General features: G+C 38.4%; 1 protein-coding gene across 1 annotated transcript; it reads left to right on the forward strand.

Annotated features, from left to right (window-relative positions):
- Positions 1-12,010: 12,010 nt before the first annotated feature.
- On the forward strand, positions 12,011-25,838 carry LOC132145574 (phosphatidylinositol-3-phosphatase SAC1-A-like). Its single transcript, XM_059556696.1, has 20 exons — positions 12,011-12,109; positions 14,694-14,791; positions 16,407-16,481; positions 16,578-16,705; positions 18,854-19,003; positions 19,169-19,228; positions 19,309-19,342; positions 19,566-19,667; positions 19,750-19,835; positions 19,931-20,017; positions 20,151-20,219; positions 20,306-20,385; positions 23,184-23,282; positions 23,379-23,517; positions 23,793-23,862; positions 23,967-24,039; positions 24,116-24,209; positions 24,286-24,378; positions 24,555-24,612; positions 25,647-25,838. The coding sequence occupies exons 1-20, from the start codon at positions 12,081-12,083 to the stop codon at positions 25,781-25,783; spliced, it is 1,761 nt and encodes a 586-aa protein (XP_059412679.1). The 5' UTR covers positions 12,011-12,080; the 3' UTR covers positions 25,784-25,838.
- The last annotated feature ends 148 nt before the right edge of the window (positions 25,839-25,986 follow it).

Here is a 25,986-nt window from a genome sequence, read left to right on the forward strand (position 1 = left end):
TTGCTCTGATTGCATTGTGCTCAGAAAAACTGGTTCTTCTTTTTAAACAGAGACTAGGGGAAACTCCAGTGATGTCAGACAGTGTGGAGACAAAATGAGCGGTAGAGGGAGACTGAGAGGAGAAACCATGAGATACACCCAGACAGATACACTTACACTCACAAAAGGCAATTCCAACCACAAGAAGAATGTATGGATCATTTTTTTACAGATTTGATTCATCGTATCACTCTAAAAACAAAGATGATTCTATGAAGAACCTTTGACTTCCATAGAACTCTTTCACTGCACAAAGGCTTCTTCATGGTGGAAAAAAGTTCTGTAGATTTAAAAAAAAATGCTTCTTTTAAGAACTGTTCACTGGAAGGTTCTTTGAGTTTACATTTCTTTCATTTATTTTGGATTTCAGTCATGTATTTTTATCATTTAATTATACATGTTTATATAGGTCTAATTTTGTTAATGGAGATTTTGTGGTTAATTCAGATTTTAGATGTGCATTTTCATTTCAAATTGAGACCTGTGGGTCAAGAACACAAAAGGCCAGTATGTAGTTACTTGTATTTTTATCATTTAATTGAATAATTATATGAATTCAATAAGGGAATCTATAATATTTCCAAAAATGATATTTCAAACGTCATTATTCATATAGGTTAAGTGAGTAAAATCATTAAAACTTAATTAATGGTGTATCATATTTCAACGATCCCTTCAGAATATAAGCCTATACGTAATTCATAGAATGATGTAATTCAGAATATTATCAAGAGGTGTCTCTTTCACTGGTATTCTGTTTGATTTCTCTGTAAATGTTCAACCAGATTATACAGAGCACAAATTTATAGGATTTTCCATTAATGGCACCCTTTTGTAATAAATCATTAAAAATAATTTGCGTTTATTATTATGTTTATTTCACATATTCTGAAAGATATCATATGACAATGGAGATAGGATTTTCCTCCTCTTACTAAGAATCAATCAAAAATTCTTGAATGGATTTTTCTCTGTTCGTTGCAATATTCTGCTCTTTCTTCAAAGGTTTTCCAAAACTCAGTCCTCCGTTCCAAATGAGAAGTTAACAACATCATTTCCTCTTTTTGTGTTTGTGTGTTCATCATGACATAATTGAAAGTGCACAAAGAAATAAGTGCTTTTGACATTTTTATAGGCCTCACACCATGAATGTGTGCTAGCAGAGGAATTATTCTGTCCATTTATCTCAGACAATGGCTGTTCATGCAGGTCTTAAAACATCAGGGGATGTTAGTGTAGCTCTGCTCGACAGGTAGATGCTTGTAAAGCACAAACACAGAAACTATGACTATAGGTTATGTCACATCAATACAGAAAAAAAAGCTTCTGCGTTCATGTAAACAAGGATTGTGCTGTATAATTCAATGTCAGACTGATTACTGAGAGGATGAGAGATATTTATAAAGGCTCCAAATTTCTGTATGGTTATTATAAATGTACATATTTTGTACCGAAATGGCAACTTTGTTGAAAAAAAATCAAGCAGTGGATTTTTTCAAATATTCGCTGTACACGTGATTATGTAATGTCAAACTCTTACAGAAAAGCTCCACATTTCTTGTCATAAAATAGCATGAAATGCTTCATTTCCTAAACTCCTGAAACATTGACTTCTCATATTGTAGAGCAGTCGATTCAATTTGCGAAAGAAATCAGTCAAATCTGTGTGTGTGAAAATATTCAGACGTAACTCCATTTGTAATCATTTTCATCAGTAATACTTTGATTAGAGTTACATTTATTTATATAATTAATTTGTGCAACTCTGTTACATGTAACCAGTTACTTCCCAATACTTAAAAATGCTTCTTTAAAAATTCATGTTTGATTCTTTAAAAATGATTCAGTCAATAGGCTAACAAATTGTTTTTGCGAGAAAGTAGTTGTATGGCTGCTGTCAGAGCTTGTAGACAAATGGTAATGCAAGAAACCATTCCTGCACTGTTTTACATCCACAAGCAGTTTTAATCCTTGTTCTCATTACCATATTGCTCAAACGTTACAGGTGTATTATATTGGAAACTGTGGTACATCACTATACCAACAGCACAGTGTCAAAAAACCCTTTTGATTTAATTTCCAGTGCATTGCCAGTGCATGGGCCAAATGATGCAGGTCTTCAGCTTCTGCGTAGAGATGTGAAAGATACGTAGGCTTCTACCATATCTGGAGAAATCAAAAGTAGGACATTTAAAAATAGTGTAGTGAATCTCTGCGGTCACATTTCAGTGCAAACACTGAACTGAAAAACCGAGCTCCCTTGCAGCCCTTGCTTTGATCTATGACTTTATTATAGAGCTATAGATATGTGTGAAACGTAATCTTTTTGACGAGATACTGTATCTTAGGCAAATTTACCACAACATACTTTTGATGCAGTCATTGTAAATATTGACTGATAAAACATTCCCCTGAAATTACTAAACTATTTATTCATCCTCCTCTCCAATTGTGACATTACTTCTTTAAAAATATCATAGCCTCTCCGAAGGAAGTGAAACAGAAGGTAAATGAAGAATACATCAAAATTTTGGTCATGGGATGCCGTTTTCAGAGGCACACGACACGCTTGTGCTCTTCCCTGGAATAATGACATTATATGAAATTAGCCAAGTTTGGCGTATATGACCACATGTGCAGCATCATGAACTGACTCCCACATATCTGTTAGCAGATGACAGCGACTGAGGTGTTGAGAGATGTGGGGAATTCAGCCGTCTGAGTAATCCAACACTCGTCTGACTAATCTCAGTCTTTTACAATAACAAATCTTCCTCTTAATTTAAACAGAGACTGCATGCTAATCTGACAGGTATTGGTGGAAAGAGGTCCTGGTTCGCTCATTGGACTGACACATGAATGTCAATGTATACTGGAATTAAATATTACAACTGATATGAATAAACCAGTATTATTTTTCTAGGATACTTTGATATGTATAAAGTTAAAAAAATATACACCTTATGTAACATTATAAATGTATTTACTGTCATGCATCCTTGCTGGATAAAAGTATTAATTTAATTCAAAAACAACCTTCTTGACCCAGACTTTTGAACAGTATATATTCTATGCTTCTATGGTTTGATCAAGACATCACATGTACACATTCAGTGGATGCGGTGGTGTTCAGTTATTTGTTTCAGGGGAACATCCTTTGTGGGCGCATGGTCTCTGCATGGGGGCTTTACCTTGCCCTGACTCATCTTGGGGTTGGGACCGTGGGTGGGGGACTAATCACTCTCCCTAAATACTTCAAAGTCTGGGAATTTTTAATGATTGTTTAATTTGAATAGCTGTGGAAAACACACTCTCTCCCTCTCTCTCTTTCTCTCTCTCTCACAAAGTGTCAAAATAATCAAATTTTTTTGTCCCTTGATTGTGACCCAGTATGACATAATTTCGTCTTTTTGTTTCACAATTTTTACTTTTTTATCTAGTAATATTTCCTCTGTCACAATTACGTTTTATAATATTATTTTTCCTTTCTCACAATTATGATGTTTTATCCAATATTTTTTCATTTTGTCTCATAACTAACAGAATGTCATAATTTTGACTTTTTTATAACATAATAATGACTTAGTTATAATTTAAACTTTTTATGTCATACAGTAATTATGACTTTGTATTTCATAATCATGAGTTACAAAAGCCTTATTTTTCTCATGAGAAGGAAATGGGTCATAGTCTATAAGAAGAATTATACATAAAAAGACTTCTTGAGTCTCGAGTATGAAATATTCATTGCAAAATATAGGTGTAACGCGCGTGAGTATTCACTTGCTAAAGTCCTTACCCAGCGCTGTGTCGTGGGTTCTTGGCTTCGTTCTGTTATCCACACTATAGATAGGACACTGGCAAGGAGCTCGGGTGATTACAACACTTGTTTATTGAACAATCAGAGGCAATATTCCAACTTGACCGCAGCCGATTACAGGGTGCGTCTTAGCTCTCCCTCTCTCTCATCTCATCAAAACCCCGCGTTCCTCCACTCGCGCTATTCTCGCGATATTAACCCAATTCCTATTTAAAGTCATAGAACATTATAACTAAATTTCACTTCCTACATAATACTCCCTTACCCAACAAGAAATGTCCTCATTTCTATTACACAGTCCTGGAACCACACAAACCATTTTTTTTTTTTTTTTTTTTTTTTTTCAATTGTCTACCAACATGTCGAAATTAAAAAAACATGCTTGGAAATACTGAAACAGAATAAATCAAATAGACTCTTAAAGGTCTCAATATACATGAGCCCTCTCAAAATAAAGATTCCCATTGATACAGCTTTGCACATAAAATAGATTTAAAAAAAAAACAACATAAAAAAATAACAACCTTTAGCAAATCAGTAAAGTGCAAAGTCTTTCAAATGGCAAGGCAACCGACGTGTCCTGGGGGGCATACCCCGAGTGGACACCGGAGTGTCAGGAAACTCATAAGCACCAGTTGACAGTCCAGCCTCCGGTATGCACCGTGTTAGAGGAAAGAGTTCAGGATTCGGGGTAACACGGCTGTCCTGTGCATTTTGTGTGGAGCTGGACGGTTGGGGGGTGCCAGGTTGTTGAATGCAACGTTGCAACTGGGGCAATGGTGCGGGCTCCAATGGAACCTGGGGTGCAGGGAGTCCTGGTGGCACTGGTGTAATGTGAGGTGGGACGAGGCCTGATAATGTATTCAAGGTATTCGGTTGAACAGGGGGGAAGGGGGGGGGGAAGCGTGTGTGTTCTTTGAGTCTGTAATGTAAGGTTTCATACGATTGTAGTGGATTATTTTTGCTTTTGCCCCCGGTCTGGATACATCCTGCACCTCGAAATTAACGGGGGTGGAAATACCAGAGGGGCATATTGGTTGCAAAACCTCATAGGGGCCGACCCAACGTGGAGACAGTTTGTTATGGCGGTGGGCAGGATCATCCACTAACACCAAGTCACCACAGTTATAAGGAGTGTACTTTAAACGACGATCGTTGTTCAGGCGTTGCTGATCTTGTGCCTTGTCTCGGTAAGCAGTTGCAGAATGATAAGCAGCGGTCAATCTTTTGCGCAGCTTGTTTGCATATCCTGCTGGTGTGCCCGCTGTCGCTGTACTGCAAGCATTATCATTCTGGAGCAGTGTGTCCAGGGAGATGCGTGCCTCACGGCCATGAGCCAGAAAGAAGGGTGTCAATCCCGTACTAGTGTGCTTGGTGGTGTTATAAGCCAATGCAACCTGCGGGAGGTGCTCGTCCCATTCTGTGCCAGATGCAAAAAGATGTTTGGAAAGTTCGTCTTTTAGAGTACGATTAAAGCGTTCCACAGCCCCGTCGCATTGAGCGTGATAAGGGGACGTACGAAGCTTCTTAATTGACAACAATTTACAAAGGTGCTTTATGAGGTCGGACTCGAACTGTCTGCCCTGGTCAGAGTGTAGGGCCTCAGGGACACCATGTTGTGGAACGTAGCGGTCAAAGATGCAGCCTGCTACGGAGACAGCCGTTTGATCCTTCAATGGGTAGAGATTGACAAATTTGGTGTATACATCCATCATTACTAGAACATAACGGTTACCCTTGGTAGAAATAGGCAACTCTGTTATGTCTGCAGCAACTATTTGAAATGGACGGTCCGGGGAGATAGGAATGAGTGGTGCCTGAGGTCGGGGCACAGGAGAACGCCTTGACTGACAAGCAGCACATTGGGAGCAATGTTTAGCAATGTCTGACGACATGTAAGGCCAGTAAAAGGACCGCATGGCTCTGTCCAGTGTTTTGGCCACACCATAATGACCCACTGAGGGGTGTCCATGGACATGACTGAGGATCTCAGGAATAAATGATGTAGGAATGACAACTTGCAAGGCCTTGTCACCACAAGAGTTGCGTGAATGTCTGCATAACACCCCATTATGAATAACGAGGCGACTAAACTGTGCCCACAGTTTTCTAAGGTATGATGATGCGTCACGTAGCCTCCATAAGGGTGGTCTACGTCCTGTTTCCATCCACGAGAGAACAGCAGCTAAATCCGGGTCTGACATTTGTTGTTCTATAATGTTCCAATCACTTTGGATTTGAACCATATTTGCTGTTGTGTGGTTTGGACCAAGCATGGGCAAGGGGGCATTTTTGTCCATGGGCAGTGTTTGGGAGTGTGCTAACATCGTTTTTTCCTGCAAACATTCTGATGTGGTCTGAGTTGCGGCAGAGACAGTCAATGCATTGCTCTGGACACACCGGTCCGGTTCCCGAGGATCGGTCTCTGGCCGTCTAGACATGGCATCTGCATTAAGGTGTTTAACTCCATTACGGTGAATGACATGCCAGTCATAAAGATCATAAAGATCATAAACAATTCCCGATCGAAGGTGGACCATTTTCTTTCCGCAGCAGATAGAACATGGCTGGCGTATGCAATGACATGCTCTTTTCCATCTACTTGTTGTGACAGAACAGAGCCCAGTGAATGAAGGGAAGCATCAGTGTAAAGGATAAAGGGAATTGAAAAATTTGGAAATGCCATAATTGGTTGGGACGTCAGTTCCTGTTTCAGTACACTGAAAGCTTCATCTGCTTCTGCTGACCAAGAGAATGGTACTCCTTTGTGTGTGAGATGGTACAAGGGTTCTGCCGTGCGTGCAAAATGTCTAATGAATCGACGATAGTATGAGCACAGACCCAGGAAAGCCCTGACCTGCGTGGCTGATTTTGGAATTGGCCATGTCTTGACTTTGTCTATGTTTGCTGGGTCTGGCTCGACACCGGCACTCGAAACACGGTGGCCCAGGAAGGTAACAGAAGAACATGCCAGATGGCACTTGGACGGCTTAAGTTTGAGTCCAGCTGTACAAAATCGCTGAAAAACTTCGCGCAGATGCTGCAGGTGTTGGGGGAAATCAGCACTGTAGACGATAATATCGTCTAAGTAGATCAAACAAATACTCCAGTGCAGACCCCGGAGCACGAGCTCCATTAAGCGCTGGAAACTGGGTGGGGCATTCGAGATCCCCATTGGCATCATACGGAACTGATATAGGCCTGTACCAGTGGAGAAAGCGGTTTTCTCTTTGTCACTTGGAGTGAGTGGTATTTGCCAGTAACCAGCAGTTAAATCAATTGTAGTAAACACTCTGGCCCCCGAAAGTCTATCGAGGGTATCATCTACTCGAGGAAGTGGGTGCGAGTCCTTGATGGTGACGTCATTGAGACGTCTATAATCTACACAGAACCGGTGTGTGCCATCTTTTTTCCGGACCAGTACTACCGGAGCTGACCACGGACTGTGAGATTCCTCGATGACGTTATGATCCAAAAGCCTCGACACCTCTTGCTGTAATACAGCCTGAGTAGCTGGTGACGTTCTATAAGGGCGCAATTTTACTGGAGCCGCATCACCTGTGTTGATACTATGTGTAAACTGTTTCGTTGGTCGGGTTAACAACTCTAACAATGCCCCTCCCCTTTTGAACAGATGTCAGTGTTCGTGCGATGCCTAACGTCATGACTAAAGAAGCCTGAGGTTCCAGTATACCTATATATGTGTCTGTGAAAGGATTTGCTACCCCATTATCTTTGACAGAAATTGGGATTGCCATTTCTGACATAGGCGGGACAGTCACCTGAGCAATAGTAACAGCAGAGCTTTGCACTGGAATCAGGGACTGGGGTGGTGAGAAAGGCACTGACGTGTTATACAGTTGTAAACTTGCATGTGGGATGTCAACAGTTACGGCATGTTCAATTAGAAAATCCCATCCTATTAGAACAGGATGAGTAGCTGTACGTACCACATGGAAAACATGAGAAAATGTTACATCTCCAATATGTATGGGAGCTATGACAGAGCCAATTATGTCCAATAGCTGTCCGGTTACAGATGACGCTAACACAAATGATTTACTGATAGACTGGGTAGACAAAACTGGAATTGATTTACGACATTCATCTGTAATGAGGGATAGACCTGACCCAGTATCGACCAAAGCATGGAGTTCGGTGCCCGCCAGTGCAATTTGGATGAATGGTGTAGGTGGAGTAGCTTTAAGACTAACTGTATCAGAATGGACCATTAGTGGAGATGAAGCTGGCATTTGGTCCCCAATGACAACTTCTACTCGTTTCCCCGTTGTGGTGAGGAAGACCCCTTGTGAGGTAGGGAAAAATGCACACGTTGTGTGGGTGATCTTGACAAACTCTGGGAATGGGGGGGTGTCGACGGGGAGCTGTGTCTGTGGTAACTGGAAGTTCTGTACTGTGGGCTTGGTGAGGGTGAGCGGGCATAACGGGTTCTGTGTTCATATTCAAAGTCAGACCGGCGGTCTCGTGTAGGCGAGCGGCCAGAGCTAAAGCTACTATAATAATGTTTATGGGGGGTATATTTGTCAGATTGTGTAGTGTGATAAACTGGTGACTCACGACTGCGGGAGGAAGGGGAGTAGCTGCGATGCCTTTGGTAGGAAAAGTCATCCTTTGGAAGTGCTCGATCGGTTTCTGAATGGCCGTGGTAGTGTCGTGGGGGACAGCAGTCATCCTGCGGGTGTTGTTGTCGACCTCGCTGTGTACATTGTGAAGAGCAGCAGCAGCCCTGGTTGTAGTGATGACCGTCTCGGCTGTAATGCTGATTGTCACGGCGGTAATGGTGGTCGTCCCGGCGATAATGGTGGTCGTCCTGATCGGACTGCCGATGGCGCGCTGTAATGTCATAGTCCACGGCTGCACAGGTCCGATGTGGAGAGTGTGTGGAAGATTTCACATTGTCCTGAAGGCTGGAAATCTGCTGCGAGAGCTGGTCCATGCATTCATCAGTTCGTCGCAGGTGAGATTGACGTAAGGCATGCAGGTCGGTTCGGAGTTCAGCAATGGCTGATGCTAGTTCAGTGATGTGGGTTGCAGACACCGTGCTGGAAGATGGTTGTGAATCTACAGTCACAGGCATAACAGTTGAAGGGTTAGCAACACTAATGGCCAACTGAGCACGTTCACATTGAGTGGCGACTTTCAAGGCATTAGCTAACGTTACAGCCCCGTGCTCATGGATTTTTAGCTGAAGTGATGGATCTAAGCCGGTCACAAATCTGCGAAAAATTTCACAATTCCGTGCTGCTGTATCATAATGAGGAAATGCTTCAGTCGATTTGTGAGCTCGGCCGCATAGACTTCAAGAGGTTCTTGTGGTTTACATGGACGAGCATTCAAAAAAGTCTGAAATGTGGCCAAAAAAGTTGTACGTCCAAAAACAGTGGTCAAACTGGCTTTAGTCGAATCGTAGTCAGCTTTCACCGCAGTGGAGAGAGACTGCCAGTATGCAAATGCTGAACCAGTAAGCTTTACTGGGAGAAGTTTGGCCTTTTCCAGTGGTACAGCTGAGACATTTAATGCTACTTCGAATCTCTGAATCCATGCACTAAAAGGCTCCTTACCATCTCCAGAAAAAGGAGCAGGCAGATCAATTTTAAATGGCATATGTGAACTCATTTCATCTGCAGCGTGTCTGTCTCTCTGTCCTGCAGCTGCGTCATTCTCGTCATCAGCCATTTTAATGAGGGGGGGGGGTGTGCACGTAATCCAAACTTGCAAAAGGAGCACGTGAAGAAAAAAAAAATGTAACAGTATTTCAACGGCTCTGCAGGTTAAAGCGGTGATATTCGCGTCGTTCAATATGGAGAAAACAAGCGTCCAACAGAAAAAAAAAAAAAAAGCCAACCAACGCTGCCACCAGTGTAACGCGCGTGAGTATTCACTTGCTAAAGTCCTTACCCAGCGCTGTGTCGTGGGTTCTTGGCTTCGTTCTGTTATCCACACTATAGAGAGGACACTGGCAAGGAGCTCGGGTGATTACAACACTTGTTTATTGAACAATCAGAGGCAATATTCCAACTTGACCGCAGCCGATTACAGGGTGCGTCTTAGGTCCGTGTATCTTTTGGTCATTTGATTTTCTATTTAAAAATAAATAAAGATAAATGAGAAACGGTTTGATTTTCGTTTTTTCGTTTTGTTTAAGAAACGGAAAACGAAAATTTAGCTGCATTTTTCGTATTTTTTTTTGTGGGTAAAAAATGAGATTATGCTTTAATATTTGTTTGAATGTGTGGGCGGCGCTGAAACGCCCCTTTCATCCCTTCTGTATAGCCTACTGCACCGACAAGCGGCAACGAGAGCTCAGTTCATTTTCACCAGGAGAGAAGCGGCAGACAGCAGAGCATATTAATCCCGCGGATTCTATACTAGTGGTGCTTGCAAGCTTTATATATATATATATTTTTTTTTTTTTTTTGACCAAACAGAAATTAATTTATTCAATGACATTTGAATTTTACTGTAGGCCTATATGACAATGACATGAAATATGCGGATTTTTAGCCTACTAATTTTATTCTATACCTATTTAAGAAAAACCTCACAAGTAGCCTATGTTTTCATTTGCTATTACAAACAACAGCAACTGAAGCTTTATCTTGTAGAGTGTAGTCTGCTGCACTCACTTCCCGATCCACACCTTCCATCCCGAAAACAGGGGAAAGAGCTTCAGCTCCGTCAGTTTGGATCGTAAAACACCCTAAATAACACGAAAACCTTACAAAACTCAACACGATGTGCTTTCTGCCATCTCGGTCTACATTAACTTCTTTCTGAAACGTCAGAAATGAACCAGGCTCGTGCATCAGACGAACCATGTCTAGCTGGACATGTCTACTTTTAAAATAATCCATTTAAATAGAAAAAAAATAATAATAATTTTATATTTAGGCCTATGTAATTCAAATGAAACCAACAAGAGGTGCAGTGTTTCCCGTCTGAACTCATTATCTGTAATGATGTCACACCATCACTATATTCATACTGTCATCTACAGAATTCGTGAATTCAGTTCATAATTCTAAGTAGCCTATAGCCTATAATTAAAACATTTAAAGTAGACTAATTATGGGGGAAAACTTAACTTATTTTAATATAAATTTTATTATAAATGTGGGGTTGGGTTTTTCCTATTTTATTTTTTTTTTATGAATGGCCTAGAATAAAATAAATTAAAATTAAAATAATTAAAATAATAAAGTTGTCAAGTCTGCTTTGTCAATAACATGCAGCAGCTGGAAAATTATAATATTATTTTTTATATTATTATTAATTTAATTAATTAATTAATTATTATTATTATTATTTTATCTTGTAAGCACCACTAGCAAAGAATCCGCGGGATTAATATGCTCTGCTGTCTGCCGCTTCTCTCCTGGTGAAAATGAACTGAGCTCTCGTTGCCGCTTGTCGGTGCAGTAGGCTATACAGAAGGGATGAAAGGGGCGTTTCAGCGCCGCCCACACATTCAAACAAATATTAAAGCATAATCTCATTTTTTACCCACAAACAAAAATACGAAAAATGCAGCTAAATTTTCGTTTTCCGTTTCTTAAACAAAACGAAAAAACGAAAATCAAACCGTTTCTCATTTATCTTTATTTATTTTTAAATAGAAAATCAAATGACCAAAAGATACACGGACCGTCTTAGCTCTCCCTCTCTCTCATCTCATCAAAACCCCGCGTTCCTCCACTCCCGCGATCTCAATCGCGGGCGCTATTCTCGCGATATTAACCCAATTCCTATTTAAAGTCATAGAACATTATAACTAAATTTCACTTCCTACATAGGCTAAAGGTTACCAATAAACTCAAAAGCATTGTTAATGCTTGAAAAGTAAATAAATAGCGAAATCTTTCATAGACAGACTTAATAGTAGGTCTAAATAAAATGAGACAAATAAATAGAATAAAATAAACCTGTAGACAAAGAACTGTTTAAAAATCTTTAAAAAATAATATTAATTCTTGAGAAACTTGTTTTTGTTATAAACGAATTGCAAAGATTTAGCAATGAGAGAAGTCTCAGAAAGTAACGTTTAGGATCTTTAGGGATTTTTTGTTTGTTTGTTTGTTTTTTAGGATCTTTAGGTTTAAGTGAGGTAACCCGCACAGTGACGTCTACACCAGAAGCCGCACCTTCCAATCGCCACGCCCACAAATACGTCACGGCACTCTGAGCAAACACGGAAGTGAAGATGGCGACTGCCTACGAGAGGTTCAACCTGTAAGTGCAAACTTTTATTCGAGCGCAGCGACAGATAGAAAAACGAACGGCGCCCGATTTCGCTTTAATGAAGCCCAGCTCTTTTAATGGCAGCGTCTGTGGGCGCTGTCAGAGGTCTTACAGTACAGTACAGTGCAGTTTATTCAGACTTTGTTCAGATTGACTGTGTTTCAAAACCCAGTGAGTCTATGCAGCTCGCTGGGTTATGATGCATTGATCTGAGTCTGGACAGCATCTGTTTATGGGTGTTTATTTGGACTATGCATTAGGATGCTGAGGTCAGCTGAAGCACACTGAGTCAATGCTGCAGTTTTGTAGAGGCATCAGTGTAAAGATGATGTTAAACAGTGCCTATATTATATTTAGTCAAATATTATTTCAGCTGTGTATGCATAAAAACAATGCTAGAGTGTATGGCATACTGTACAACCATGCACAATTAATATCTGATTATTTGACAAATTGTGAAAGTGTACTGAGTTGAACCGCTGAGAGGGAGGGGAACCTGATGGAATGTCTCCAGCCCACAGCTTGCATCATCATGACCCTGAGTTATCAGACGCTTGGATACTGATATGAGTTACAGTGGTGTGCTTTCTGAGTCACCGGCTTCTGAACATCTACTGTAGTTCTGAGAACCTAGATTGTTTTGCACTTTAATTATCATGACAACTGAATGGAAGGAAAAGAAAGGTTTACTGGTTATGCACCAAAACAATTTTCCTTAGCCTAAAACGGAAACTGAAGTTCAGTTATTAATCAAATAGTTCAAATTTATTTAAAAATCAGCGCTCAAATAAAAACGGGGGGAAAAAAACTGCATGTATGTTTTTGCACTGACTTTTAATGATACGTTAATTTATTGTTGTAATTAAACATTTAAACAGTGATGCTGTAATTAAAAACTTTTTTTTCCTCAGACATACATTTAGACTTACTAACAGGTTAAGTAAAAATAAAATGAACATGTCACTTAGTGTGTATATTTAGCAAAATGCTCCTTTCTAGAATTTTTTTTCTAGCTAACTGATGAGTTTCTGGACATTGAATAGGTTTCCCGAGGGAAATAATTATTATTAGCATTTCAACCACATTTTTATTGATATATCTGCTGAATATTGCTGATTGCTGATATTTTGGTGCATCGCTTTGATTTCTTTCTTTTCTTTTATGTCAGAAACTAACATTATTTGGCCTCTCAGAGACTTTTCACGTTAAAAAACCTACAATAATAAATACTGATATATATATATATATATATATAAATATTTTAATATTGTATCTTTTTAATTACTTTTAGAATTAGTTATTTTTTGCATTACGGTAATAATAAATTATGCTAATTACAATTAAATCATTATGCAAAAAAAAATATTGTTCTTAAAGTATTTTTTATTTCTTATTTAATCTTGTTCTCTTTTTTCTTTCTTTTTTTTGGCCTAATTCTTTTTTTTTTAATATTACAGATTTATTATTTTGCTTATTAAATACCAAATTATAAATTATTGTTTGTATCTTGCTTTAATTATATAATTAGCCTGTTTTGTAATTTTTCGTAGTGATACAGTAAGCCCTTCAGTTGTTATGAATGGCCTCTTGCACGATAAACAGAAGGGTATTACAGCTGAGAAAGACTTGTCTATAATGACATAGTTTATAATAAACCAGAAACCCTTGCACCGCAGTGTGTTTGCTGTGAAGGTGCACATAATTCATAAAGCCTGTGATTTGTGATATACAGACACTAGATACAGATCTATAAGGGATGCGAATCTGCCACCACTGTAGCAATAAAAGCTAAATAACATTGCAGGGTAGAGGTGAACATCTGTGTTGTGACCTGATCAGAAGCCTCAGAGAACTGGAGATGCCATGAAACCAAACTGAGCCATCAAGTAAATTTGAACATTTTGAGATAGATTCCATTGACCTATAATGCAGTCATGGTTAATGGGGCAGAGGTTAACCATGCAGACGCTGCATCCTTTCCTCGTTGCAAACTCATCAAGTGGTGCACAGAAAGTGGCTGCTCAGCATTTTGGTAAGGAAGGAAGACTCCGGCCATTAAAGTGGGACAAGCATGTACGATGTTGTTACTGAAACAGATTCTCACACTTCTCAGATTGTAGATCTGAAACTTAACTTATGAGACAATGTCTATCTGTTATTTTCTCTAAACATTACTTAAAAAATATGCACGACTGAAACTGCAAAGCAGTTCTGATTTATGACGTTGCTGAAAATCTGCTCTCTCCAGATGGTCTGGGGTGTTTCTGATTATGTTTCTGACGCTGTTTTGTCTTATTGATATCATCACCACTCAAAAGCTGATTGTGTTGCATATACAGTTTCTTTATTCAGTGCTGTTTATAACATTCACCATAATCTCAAAGGCATTTGCTTGCGTAATGCAGCTTACTGTCAAATGCTAACCAGCCAAACCCTCACCTCTTGTGTTGTACTTGAAAAACCGGTGTGTGTTTCGCAGCCCAGTAAGACAAGTGTCAGAATAGATTTACTGCTCAGTTTAATCAGAATAGTTAGGTTTATTTGTTGAAAAAAAAAATTCTGCTTTTTTTCATAGGCATGCGACACCTGAGAAGTTCTACATTGAGGCCCGTGATGATGGAGCTAATGACGTGCTGGTTATTGATAGGGTGTCCACCGAGATGACCCTCGCAGGTAAGGCCTGACTACTGCTAAGAATGCTACCACATTTCGACCTGAATGCAAATAGCCCATTTTACAATTACAGATTAGAACTTAATACTTTCACTCAGCAAAAGTGACATTTCAAATGTTACAAAAGATTTCTATATCAACTAAGTGCTGTTCTTTTGCACTATCAAAGATATATAAAAAAAATATATCACAGTTTTCACAAAAATAATGAAGCAATGCAACCATTTTCAATATTGATAATAATCAGAAATGTGTCTTGAGCATCAAATCAGCATATTTTAATAATTTCTGAAGGATCATGTCACACTGAAGACTAGAGTTATGATGCTGAAATTATTTCATTTTTAATTGTAAAGATAATTGTCAATATTAATATTTTTACTTTATTTTGATCAAATAAATGCAGTCTTTGGGAGCTTAAGAGACTTCTTTTAAAAAACATCCCCAAATTGTGTCTTATGTTATGTCTAATCATGTTTAATTGTAATGTTTATTTATTGACTATTGCAAAACTACAATGTTTAAAGGGTTATTACGCGGAAAAAAAGAAAATCCTGTCATTTATTACTCACCCTTATGTCGTTCCAACCCTGTAAGACCTATATAAACAAATTAAGATATTTTTTATTAAATCTGAGAGCTCTCTGACCCTCCATAGACATCAACACAAGCGAAATGTTCCCAGAAACGCAGTAAGGACATTTACGTTCAGCATGTACGTGCTTTGTCCTGAACGTGAACATCTCTGATTACGTTGATTATGTTCTGGGGAAAGCGCACCTGTGTGTCATGGTACTCTCCAAAATGGCACAAGACATTAACTCAGGGAGAAGAATCGTTGAATAAATTATTTTTGCGCGCAAAATGTATTCTCCTAGTTTCACAAAATTGACGTCAAGCCACTGATGTCACATGGACTGTTTTATCGATGTCTTTACTGCATTTCTGGGCCTGGGAACATTTCAGTTGTGTTGCTGTCTAAGCAGGGTCAGAAAGCTCTCGGATTTCATCAAAAATATCTTAATCTGTGTTCAGAAGATGAACAAAGGTCTTATGGGTTTGGAACGATATGAGGATGAGTCATTAATGACAGAACTTTCATTTTTGGGGTGAACTAACCCTTTAAACTATATTTGATAATGTCCCAAAGAACAGTAACATGGTTACTAAAAGTGAATAGAATAATAAAACGGCTCATTTAAAATATAGTTTGTCTTCCTGAGGCTGGGGATGAACATTTTCTGAATGTTAAGCAGCTCATTTCTCTGACCGTGTGGAAAAGTACAGTGAAAGATATATAGTTTGGGCAGCTGTGATCTGACATTTATGAATCACTATAATTAATGAGGGAATCAGGCCTTTCAGAGTATACAGCCATCGATGAAGGGCTACGGCAGCTATTTGGACTTTGTTGTAGTTCTCTGTTTTAATGGTGACATTTCATCAGTATTGTCAGTGTGACATTTCACGTTTGTGGTAGTTGCCGTGGTTTTTTGATAAAGATTTATTCCAGGAATAGCACAGGTCTGTTACTTCCTCTTATCAAAGCAGTGGAGTATATTAAATGCGCTATCTGCAAATTTGAATGGTGCATCAATGTTTTTTCCTCTTGAAGGTATCAAGGACATCCCCCCATCAGGCGTAACCAGACCCATCTGTGGAATCATGGGAACTATTCGGCTGGTGGCTGGTAGGTTCTATGTTATTACGATGTTCCGATTTTTCCGTAGAATTCGGAACGTTTTCTTTTTGATTACCATGACACTTTATTTTTTTGGTTCTGCAGGGATGTACCTCATAGTCATCACACGGAAAAGGAAAGTGGGCGACCTGTTTGGCCACACTGTGTGGAAAGCGCTGGAGTTTGATGTGATTTCTTATAAGAAGACCATTTTGCACCTCACAGATTTTCAGGTCATCAAAGTCCCTAAACCTCAACCTTCAGTTTAATGCTGATGTTTGTGACACCTTGAGTAGAAAGTGGGCTCTAAATGTCATTTGTTGTTTGATCAGTTGCCCGGTGCATCTCTAAATCATAACCAAAGGTTTCCTGCTCTGAACTTTTAAGACTATTTTTCCATTTACAGCTTACTCAGAAGTACTGTATGAACAACACAGCAGATTCACCCCCGGCTTATGAATTTTGGTGTAGTAGACATAAAGTAAATTTTAGATTTCAGCCCATGCCTCGAGCGCAGCGATATCTCATTACAGTGTTGTATACTTGCTGCATTATTTAGTGAGGATAAGACTTCGGCTGAAATGGCCTTGGATGCAGCCTGTGAGTAGACCAGTATTGGACATGGCAAGTGTTTCGAGTTGAAACCAGTACACGGGAGGCTCTCCAAACATCTCGACTTTTGTCAGAAGGTTCAATGTAAGCGCACGAGGTCTGCAGTGAATGCATCTAGCTCCACTAGTTTGGTTCGTTTAGTTCCAGAATGTGTCAGAAAACAAATTAATAACAAGATGGAAGTGCAATGTTTGCATACTTGTCTAAACTATGTTTCTGGCCTGGATGAAAGTGCCACATCTTTTTGAGAAGGTGATGATTCCTTGCATGAATTGTCTTTATCATTTTTGTGTTGACTATTGTGACATTTTCATAATGAATTGCATGTAATTATAAGCTCTGAGTTGAGCAGAAGGGAATAACTGCAGTAAGAGACGGGTTTGCAATTCAGGTCGTTCCTGTTCCACTCCGTTCCCAGAGCCACAGCTTAGTGGAGAGTGATCCTGTTACTGCAGAATACATATGCTGAGATTGAAAGGCCTGGCATTGGTTGAGAGCTTAGTTTTGGCACAAAAGCTTGTTTTCAGTAAGAATGAGTTGTACTAAAGTAAGAGTGTTGTGTGATGCATTGGAGCAGATTAACTCATGAGCATGCATGTTTTGAATACATGATATGCACTTCGACTTTAAACAGCCTTTTTTGAACATGTCAAACCACTTCCTTTTGTCAAAATCATGGTTTAGCAGTTAGTTATGCAACAAACACATTAACCCCCGGTTTCACAGACAAGACTTAAGCCTAATCCCAGTTTCTACTGAAGGAAACTCACACTGACTAATCTTAAAACATATCAGTGCCTTTGTTTAGTCTCGAGATGAACACCAGTAATGTTTTATTCTAAGGCATGGTAATAAAAATGAGTTAAATGTCCTAATTGAACTACTGTAATCCTGGCTTCTCAGTCTGAGCCCTGTCTGTGAAACCCGGCCGAAGTATTCATGAGAGAGATTCAAATTCAGATTTCAGAATATTAAAATACTAATTTGCTAGTTGTCTCAGATCCATTTAAATTAAACTTAGTGTTTTTTTTTTATTAAAAAGAGAAAGTCAAAATGCTATTTCCGTTAAATAATGTTAATATTTTATTATTCCGGCAAACAAATTAGTAGCATTATTTGTAATAGTATTAATAATTATTATCATACAATTATAATTACAAATAATTTACATATTAAGATAATGTAGTCAAATTAATGTATTGTTGTTGTTAGCGTAATTATTAGTAGTATAAATAATTATTAATAAACAATAAGAATTAATAATTTAAATAATATAAATATTACAATCTAATAAAATAATGTTATCAAATTAATATATTTTGTTGTTACACAGTATGATGACGATAATACTTTATTGTTGCATATTTTCTTTTATTTTAATCTGCTATATATAAATATATAGTTATATATAATTATAAAATACATAAAAAATGTTTTTATTTCAGTCATTTATTTATTTCAATAATTTTGACATTGCCAAAGGGACTTTTTCCACTAGAAATTTTTTTTTTAAGTCACATTTTCATAAAAATCTATATATTGTGAAATATTTTAATATTGACTGCCAGGTTTTAATATCAAAGTGATATTGCAGGACCCTACCTCATCCCACTTCTCCATCTTCTCTCTATTGTCCTGTCATTTCATGCCATAAAAATGGAAAAGGCCCCAAATAAATTAAGAATTAAATCAATGACCCTAGTCTTCTTTCTGTTCACATCAAGTTTGGCCAATAATCTTATTATTCACTCACTGTTTCTTACTCATAGATGCAGGACAACAAGGCGTTTCTGTCCATGCTTAGCAATGTCCTAAACACAGACGGTTTCTACTTCTGCACGGACTATGACCTGACCCACACCCAGCAGCGCCTGTCCAACACCAGCCCGGACTTCCAGGAGATGAGCCTGCTGGAGAGGGTGAGCAGAGCAAAGACAGTGATGGCAGAAGAGAGAGACAGAGCTGTTTGAAGTTCAGTGTTCAAACATCTCGAGGACATTTGGTTACTCTGTTTGTGAATTAGACCCTTCAAAACAACCACAAGTTCTCCAGTGATTCCTGTCTTCTATCATGTCTCCACACAGGCAGACCAGAGATTCATGTGGAATGGAAACCTTTTAAGAGAAATAATCTCTCAGCCTGAGGTATAAAAATAAACCTAGTTCAGAAACCATTAAACCTATGCGAAAACTGCGCATGCTAAGTCACTGATTCCCCTTTTCAGCTCCATAAATTTGCATTTCCTGTCATCCACGGATGTATCCTTTGAGAGATGTCATGTTGTTTGTGGTTAAAGTTGCTCACTTTATGTAGCCTTATGAACTGTGAACTGTTTCTGTTAAAGATGACATTGTTACTAGTTGATAATATTGTCCATTATCTAAAAACACATTTGCACTTTAAATAGCTTGGGATGAAATTGAAGAAATAAGTAGTAGTTGGAAAATGTGTGTGATATTGAGGCTTAACCCACTGCTTCAGTTATTGTGATGAAGACGTGCTGCATCAATGGGAAGGTGTTTGAGTGGATCCTCATCTCTAGACGGAGCTGTTTCAGAGCCGGAGTCCGATATTATGTCAGAGGTGAGATGTGTTCAACCAAATATACTTATTCACGCAGTGGTCTTCTTTGGTGCAGATATTACAGTTTTCCCCTGCGCCTCAGGCATTGACTCTGAAGGACATGCTGCTAACTTCGTTGAGACAGAACAGATAGTGCAGTACAGTAATGCCCGGGCGTCCTTTGTGCAGGTTGGTGGAAACTACTGTTGGCCTTTTATTACAAAAATATTTGTTTCTGACCTCCCAGAATTTAATTTGTGCTCTTTCACTCACCTCTTACACAGACTCGAGGCTCCATGCCCTTTTTCTGGTCTCAAAGACCCAACCTGAAGTACAAGCCCAAGCCTCAGATAAGCACCGACCTCAATCACGTGAGACCACTTATGCTGCTACAGCAACTTTTTTTTTTCTTCGACTATCAGAAAATGAAATCTATCTGTCTATCTATCTATCTGTCTGTCTGTCTGTCTGTCTGTCTGTCTGTCTGTCTATCTATCCTTGCAGATGGATGGATTCAGGAGGCATTTCGAGTCACAGGTTCTCATTTACGGCAAGCAAGTGATTCTAAATTTGGTGAGTACAATCTTTCAATCCATCTGCAGAAAGTTGTAGTTGAGTGTGATTGGTCAAATAGTTGAAGATAATTGCTTTATCTGCAGGTGAATCAGAAAGGATCTGAATTGCCTCTTGAACAGGCCTTTGCCAGAATGGTCAATGGCATGGAGAACGGACTCATCAAGTACTTCAAACAGTTTCGTTTAATTCCTACAGTTGCATTTTTAGTGGTGTTTGCTAAGGCAATTACTAGGAATATACTTTGAACAGACACTTAAAGGGACAGTTCACCCAAAAATGATGTCATTAATTACTCACCCTCATGTCGTTCCAAACCCGTAAGACCTTTCCTCATCTTCTGAACACAAATAAAGGTATTTTTGATGAAATCTGAGCATTTTCTGACCATCCATAGACAGCAGCACAACTGTCATGTTCAAGGTCCAGAAAGGTAGTAAGGACATTGTTAAAATAGTCCATGTGACATCAGTGCTTCAACCATTTTTTAATGAAGCTGTGAGAATACTTGCAAGCGTCGTGGTACTCATGAATGCATGTCAAAGACTGAAGAAATTGTTGAATAAAGTCGTAATATTTATTTTCTTTGCACAAAAAAAGTATTCTCATTGCTTCATTAAAATAAGGTTGAAGCACTGGTGTCACATGGACTATTTTAACAATGTCCTTACTACCTTTCTGGGCCTTGAACGTGTCAGTTGTGCTGCTGTCTATGGGTGGTCAGAAAACACTCAGATTTCATCAAACATATCTTAAACTGTGTTCTGAAGATGAGCGAAGGTCTTACGGGTTTGGAACTACATGAACATAATTTTCATTTTGTGGTGAACTATCCCTTTAAGATGAAGAATTAACGTGCAGAGGTGGAAAGTAACGAATTACATTTACTCGCGTTACTGTAATTGAGTAGCTTTTTTGTGTACTAATACTTTTTAAAGTAATTTTTTAAATGTGTAATTTTACTTTTACTTAAGTATATTTTGTTTGAAGTATTGTACTTCGCTACATTTTAAAACACATTAATTACTGAGTAAAAAAAATAAAAATAAAAAAATAAATCTCTCCCTGGAAACTACGTCAGTAAATAATGGGCAGGAGGGCAAACTGGCGCTAAAATCACAAGAAAGATACAGACGGTCAAAACAGGCGTTAGTGGTGCAGACACCGCTGAAAACGAAACCCCGTCATATTCTGAAGTTGAACTCGAAGGAAATGAAGTGAACCCCTGGCCATATGTATGCTCTATTATGCAGTGTAAGCTGTACTTGCCTAGGAAGACCAAACTAGCAGCTTATAAAATCTCGACAAGACATCAACCCTTCGCAAGAATGTAGAGGTAAGCTAAATAATTGCATCGTTGCATTGGTGGTTAAAATGAAGCTTTGACATTTTAGCTAGAGGTTTTGCAAAAATTAGCCAAAAAGACCATGGTGAGGAGTGTGCTATTTTTGTTTTAATGATGTGCGCGCGCATTTATAGTGCGTTCTTTCACTGTGTGATTCAGTCTCCTAAAATGCATTAAGATTGATCACAAAATTGAAGATATAGGGGCAGAAAATTCACATAGTTATATAATTTCATATATTAAATAAAAATCACACAAAGAATGCCGTCTTTTCCTCCAAAAATCATCATGAATATATCCATACATATATATAACAGTTCAGTAAACAAGTTAATTAGGAGACTTGCGTTTTAGACACCATATTGCCTTTTTTAGCTCTATTTCTACAACAGAAAATAATTCCAAACACAGCCACCAAAGCACAGTTTTGCGTCTCTGAGCAACGTGACAGTGTTTCGTTCCTGAATGAATCAAACGTTTAAATGATTCGGTTCAATCGCAATGACTCACTTAATAACAGTGACTTGCTGACACATACTGGCCATTTTAATTTCACATTTAAAGTATCTTTTGATTTTTTTAAATAATTAATTTCTTATCATTTCAAATGAGTATTCAACATTTTATGTCTTGTATATCAAAACATTATTCATGCATTTGTAACTGCAGGTTAAATGCATTCTTGTCCTGCACTAAACAGTGTAATACATCTAAATGCCACTTCCAATGAATCTTCTGCATTTCCTCTGCATTAAAAGATGAGTTTGTTGATACTGATTTGCCTGGTAACAGCCCACATTTTTTATTATTCTAAATAACTGATTCCTTTAATTAAAAACAACTAGTTTGAGATTAATAGACCTATCCCAGGGGTGTCAAACTCAGTTCCTGGAGGGCCGTAGCCCTGCAGAGTTTATTTCTAACCCTGCTCCAGCACACATATCATGTAGTTTTCAAATAAACCTAAATGATTAGATTAGCTGGATCAGGTGTGTTTAATTAGGGTTAAATCTAAACTGTGCAGGACTGTGGCCCTCCAGGAACTGGCCTGTCCCATTTTGACTCCCTCCCACTGTTAAAATGTAACTAAGTAATTTTTACTCTGAGTAAATTTTAAATGAGCTACTTTTTACTTTTACTTGAGTAGATTTTTAGACTGGTACTTTTACTTGTACTTAAGTAAAATTTCATTAATGTAATGGTACTTTTACTTGAGTAGAATATTTTTGTACTCTTTCCACCTCTGCGTGCAGCACATAGCACCATTTGTGCTACAGACAAAATTAATGCCTAAAACCATGCAGCTTATTAAGGAAAAGTGTGGTGTTACTTTAAAAGTGTGGGCTTACTTTCACAAAAGCATTTAATTGATCAAAAAAGTTAAAATATTAATATTGTTAAATATTGTTTTCTATTTTAATTTTTAATGTAATTTATTCCTGTGATGTCAAAGCTGAATTTTCAGCATCATGCCTCCAGTTTTCAGTGTCACATAATCCCTCAGAAACCAGTCTAATATGCGAATATGAAACATTTATTATTACTATCAATGTTGAAAACACTTGTTTCTATCTGCAATTCGTATATTGCTGTGTAGTGACTCTTGAATCTCTTTTGAGGTACATCGCCTTTGACTTCCACAAAGAATGCAGTAAGATGAGATGGCATCGCCTCCAGATTCTCGTCGATGCTGTTTCTGACGTGCAAGAGGAGTTTGGGTTCGTATTCATTTCTGTACCGTTCTATAGGAAAGACTGGTCTGTGATGCTGTCAGTGATTCGCTTTGATCTGGTTCCTGAACGCTGATTCTGCAGGTATTTCATGGTGAGCTCAGAGGGGAAGGTGACGTCCGAGCAGTCTGGAACCTTCCGCAGTAACTGTATGGACTGTCTGGACCGCACCAACGTCATTCAGAGCCTGCTGGCCAGACGCTCCCTACAGAGCCAGCTACAGGTGACGCCACATCACAAATGGCTTGTCTGATGCATATTAACTAGGTGTGATGCAATTGAGGACACTTACGCACTCGAGAAAGCTGACTGGCTCTAATTCTGCGGCTTTTCTGTCAGTCAGCACCACTTACTTGAAACTTGATGCATCAGGTCTTCTTAGGAAGTGTAAAACACTTTTATGTGGTCATGATTGCATGGAGACATTTAGAAATCTGCTAAATGGATTAATAATGTGGTTAGATATTGATTTGTCATCACCTTGAGCTGTCATTTCAGAGGATGGGCGTCCTCCACGTAGGCCAGAAAATCGAGGAACAGGCTGATTTTGAGAAGATTTATAAGAACGGTGTGTTTGTTTTGCTAGAAATTCCCGTAGTAGACACAATTCTCTTGTTGGAGAGAGTAAATAAAGCAAGAAACCTCATTATTTTCCTTTTCGTTTTCCCTCAGCGTGGGCAGACAATGCCAATGCTTGTGCTAAACAGTACGCAGGAACCGGAGCATTGAAAACCGACTTCACCAGGTATTCATCCCAGACTCCTTTCAGAATAAGCACAGTTGTATGCGTCCACCGTTGTAACCTTCACCTTTGACCTCAGAACCGGGAAGAGGACTCACTGGGGCTTGGTAATGGATGGCTGGAACTCAATGATCCGTTACTACAGGAACAATTTCTCAGACGGGTTCAGACAAGTGCGTATGAATTATTTTATCTTTATGTCTTTCAATCAGACTGCATTGAATCTTAAGTAGCTGGCTTTGCCCACAGGACTCCATCGATCTCTTCCTCGGGAACTATACAGTAGATGAAACCGACGGCTTGATGCCTCTGCACATGCAGAAGGACTGGAAGTTCCTCTTGGTCAGTGCTTTTCCCATACTGCTAGTTGTAAGAGAGAATCCGAATTAAAAGAGCTCATTACTGGGACGAAGAAACTTGACTCCAAGCTCCTTCATGCAGTCCACACTTTTATAGTTCAACACCACCAGCTGCTGGTCATTCCCTGCTTATTTTATATTCAAAATTATCTTCTACAGCTTCCTGTTATTATGGTGGTGGCCTTCTCCATGTGCATCATCTGTCTCCTAATGAGTGGTAAGGTTTTTCATTATAACACAACATGCAATAAAGCAATAGGGTCAATAACATGACACGTTTTTATCCAAATCTATAGACCTTAGTCAGGTTACATGTCAAATTGAATTTAACAGCTAGGCTGTGAGGGATAGATTTACAATGGCAGGTTCTAGATCACTTTTTCACAACTCACAACTTTCAAAACCGTTTCATGGAGTTTTTGTCCACTGAAGGTTAAAGTTTCTTTAGCTGAACAATCTTTGTTGTTAAAGTACAACACTGTACTTCTGACAAAAATTAAATATGGTGCTACCCCGACAAATATCCATTTATTTATTTAATAAAAAATGTAATTCTTACATGGATTTACTTAAAAACAATGTTTTTAATTTCAGAATTAAGTTTCACTTTGCAAATGTCCTGATATCATAAATAAGAACATGTGATGTGACTTAGAAAGTCATGGGGTGCAAACAAAATGTGAAAACACGAAAAAATTTAAAACAAAAATATTATTATATCATGTCAAGGTCAAGAAGTCTCTTAAAGTATTAAGAGTCATATTTTATTAATGCAAAGTTAGTTCAGATTGTCATGTCGTGTGGTGCAACTCCCTAAAAGCTTGATATTTATGTATTAATAAATAAGATCTGTTGAAAAAAAATTATATATACTGTGTATACATCTTAAAAATATATATATATATTTTTTTTTAATAAAGTACATTCACATGTGTGGAATGTAAAGAAAATGTTAGCTTTAATAATATTGCACCACATGGTTTATATGCGTGAGTCGGTACATTTAAATGGAACCAACATGAAAACCAAAAATACATGTTTAAGAATTTGACATGTTTTAAACTAGATTTGTCAAATATGTTTCCTTTATTTACCATTATATGTCATTGACCCACAAGAGATGTGTGTTACAGTGATTTTAATTCGCTAAAATAAATTTTATACGCTTCAATTACTGTTACTTCTTCGGAAAATGTACATACAGTAGTGCCTATTTAGTTTGTGAATGATAGATCTGGTACTGTCTGTCAGGTGACACGTGGACGGAGACCCTGGCATACGTGATGTTCTGGGGAATGGCCAGTGCTCTTACGGCTGCGGTCATCGTGGTCAACGGACGGGAGTTTGTCGACGCACCGAAACTGGTCCAAAAAGAGAAGATGGATTGAATATTAAGACTTCCTTCCTCCTGTACTCTTGTTTCCTCTTTATTTTCCTTCAATACTAACTTAAGCAAAGCAAGCTTCCCTGATTTCTGCTCCCATAGATGAAGCATACTACCATATCATTTTACATCAGTTACTACAAATTTCCTTTGAATCATAGGACATGGTGTCCAAACTTAACAAACTTTCCTTAACGATAGTACTTG

This window comes from Carassius carassius, chromosome 8, assembly GCF_963082965.1.
Source record: "Carassius carassius chromosome 8, fCarCar2.1, whole genome shotgun sequence".
Classification (NCBI taxonomy): domain Eukaryota; kingdom Metazoa; phylum Chordata; class Actinopteri; order Cypriniformes; family Cyprinidae; genus Carassius; species Carassius carassius.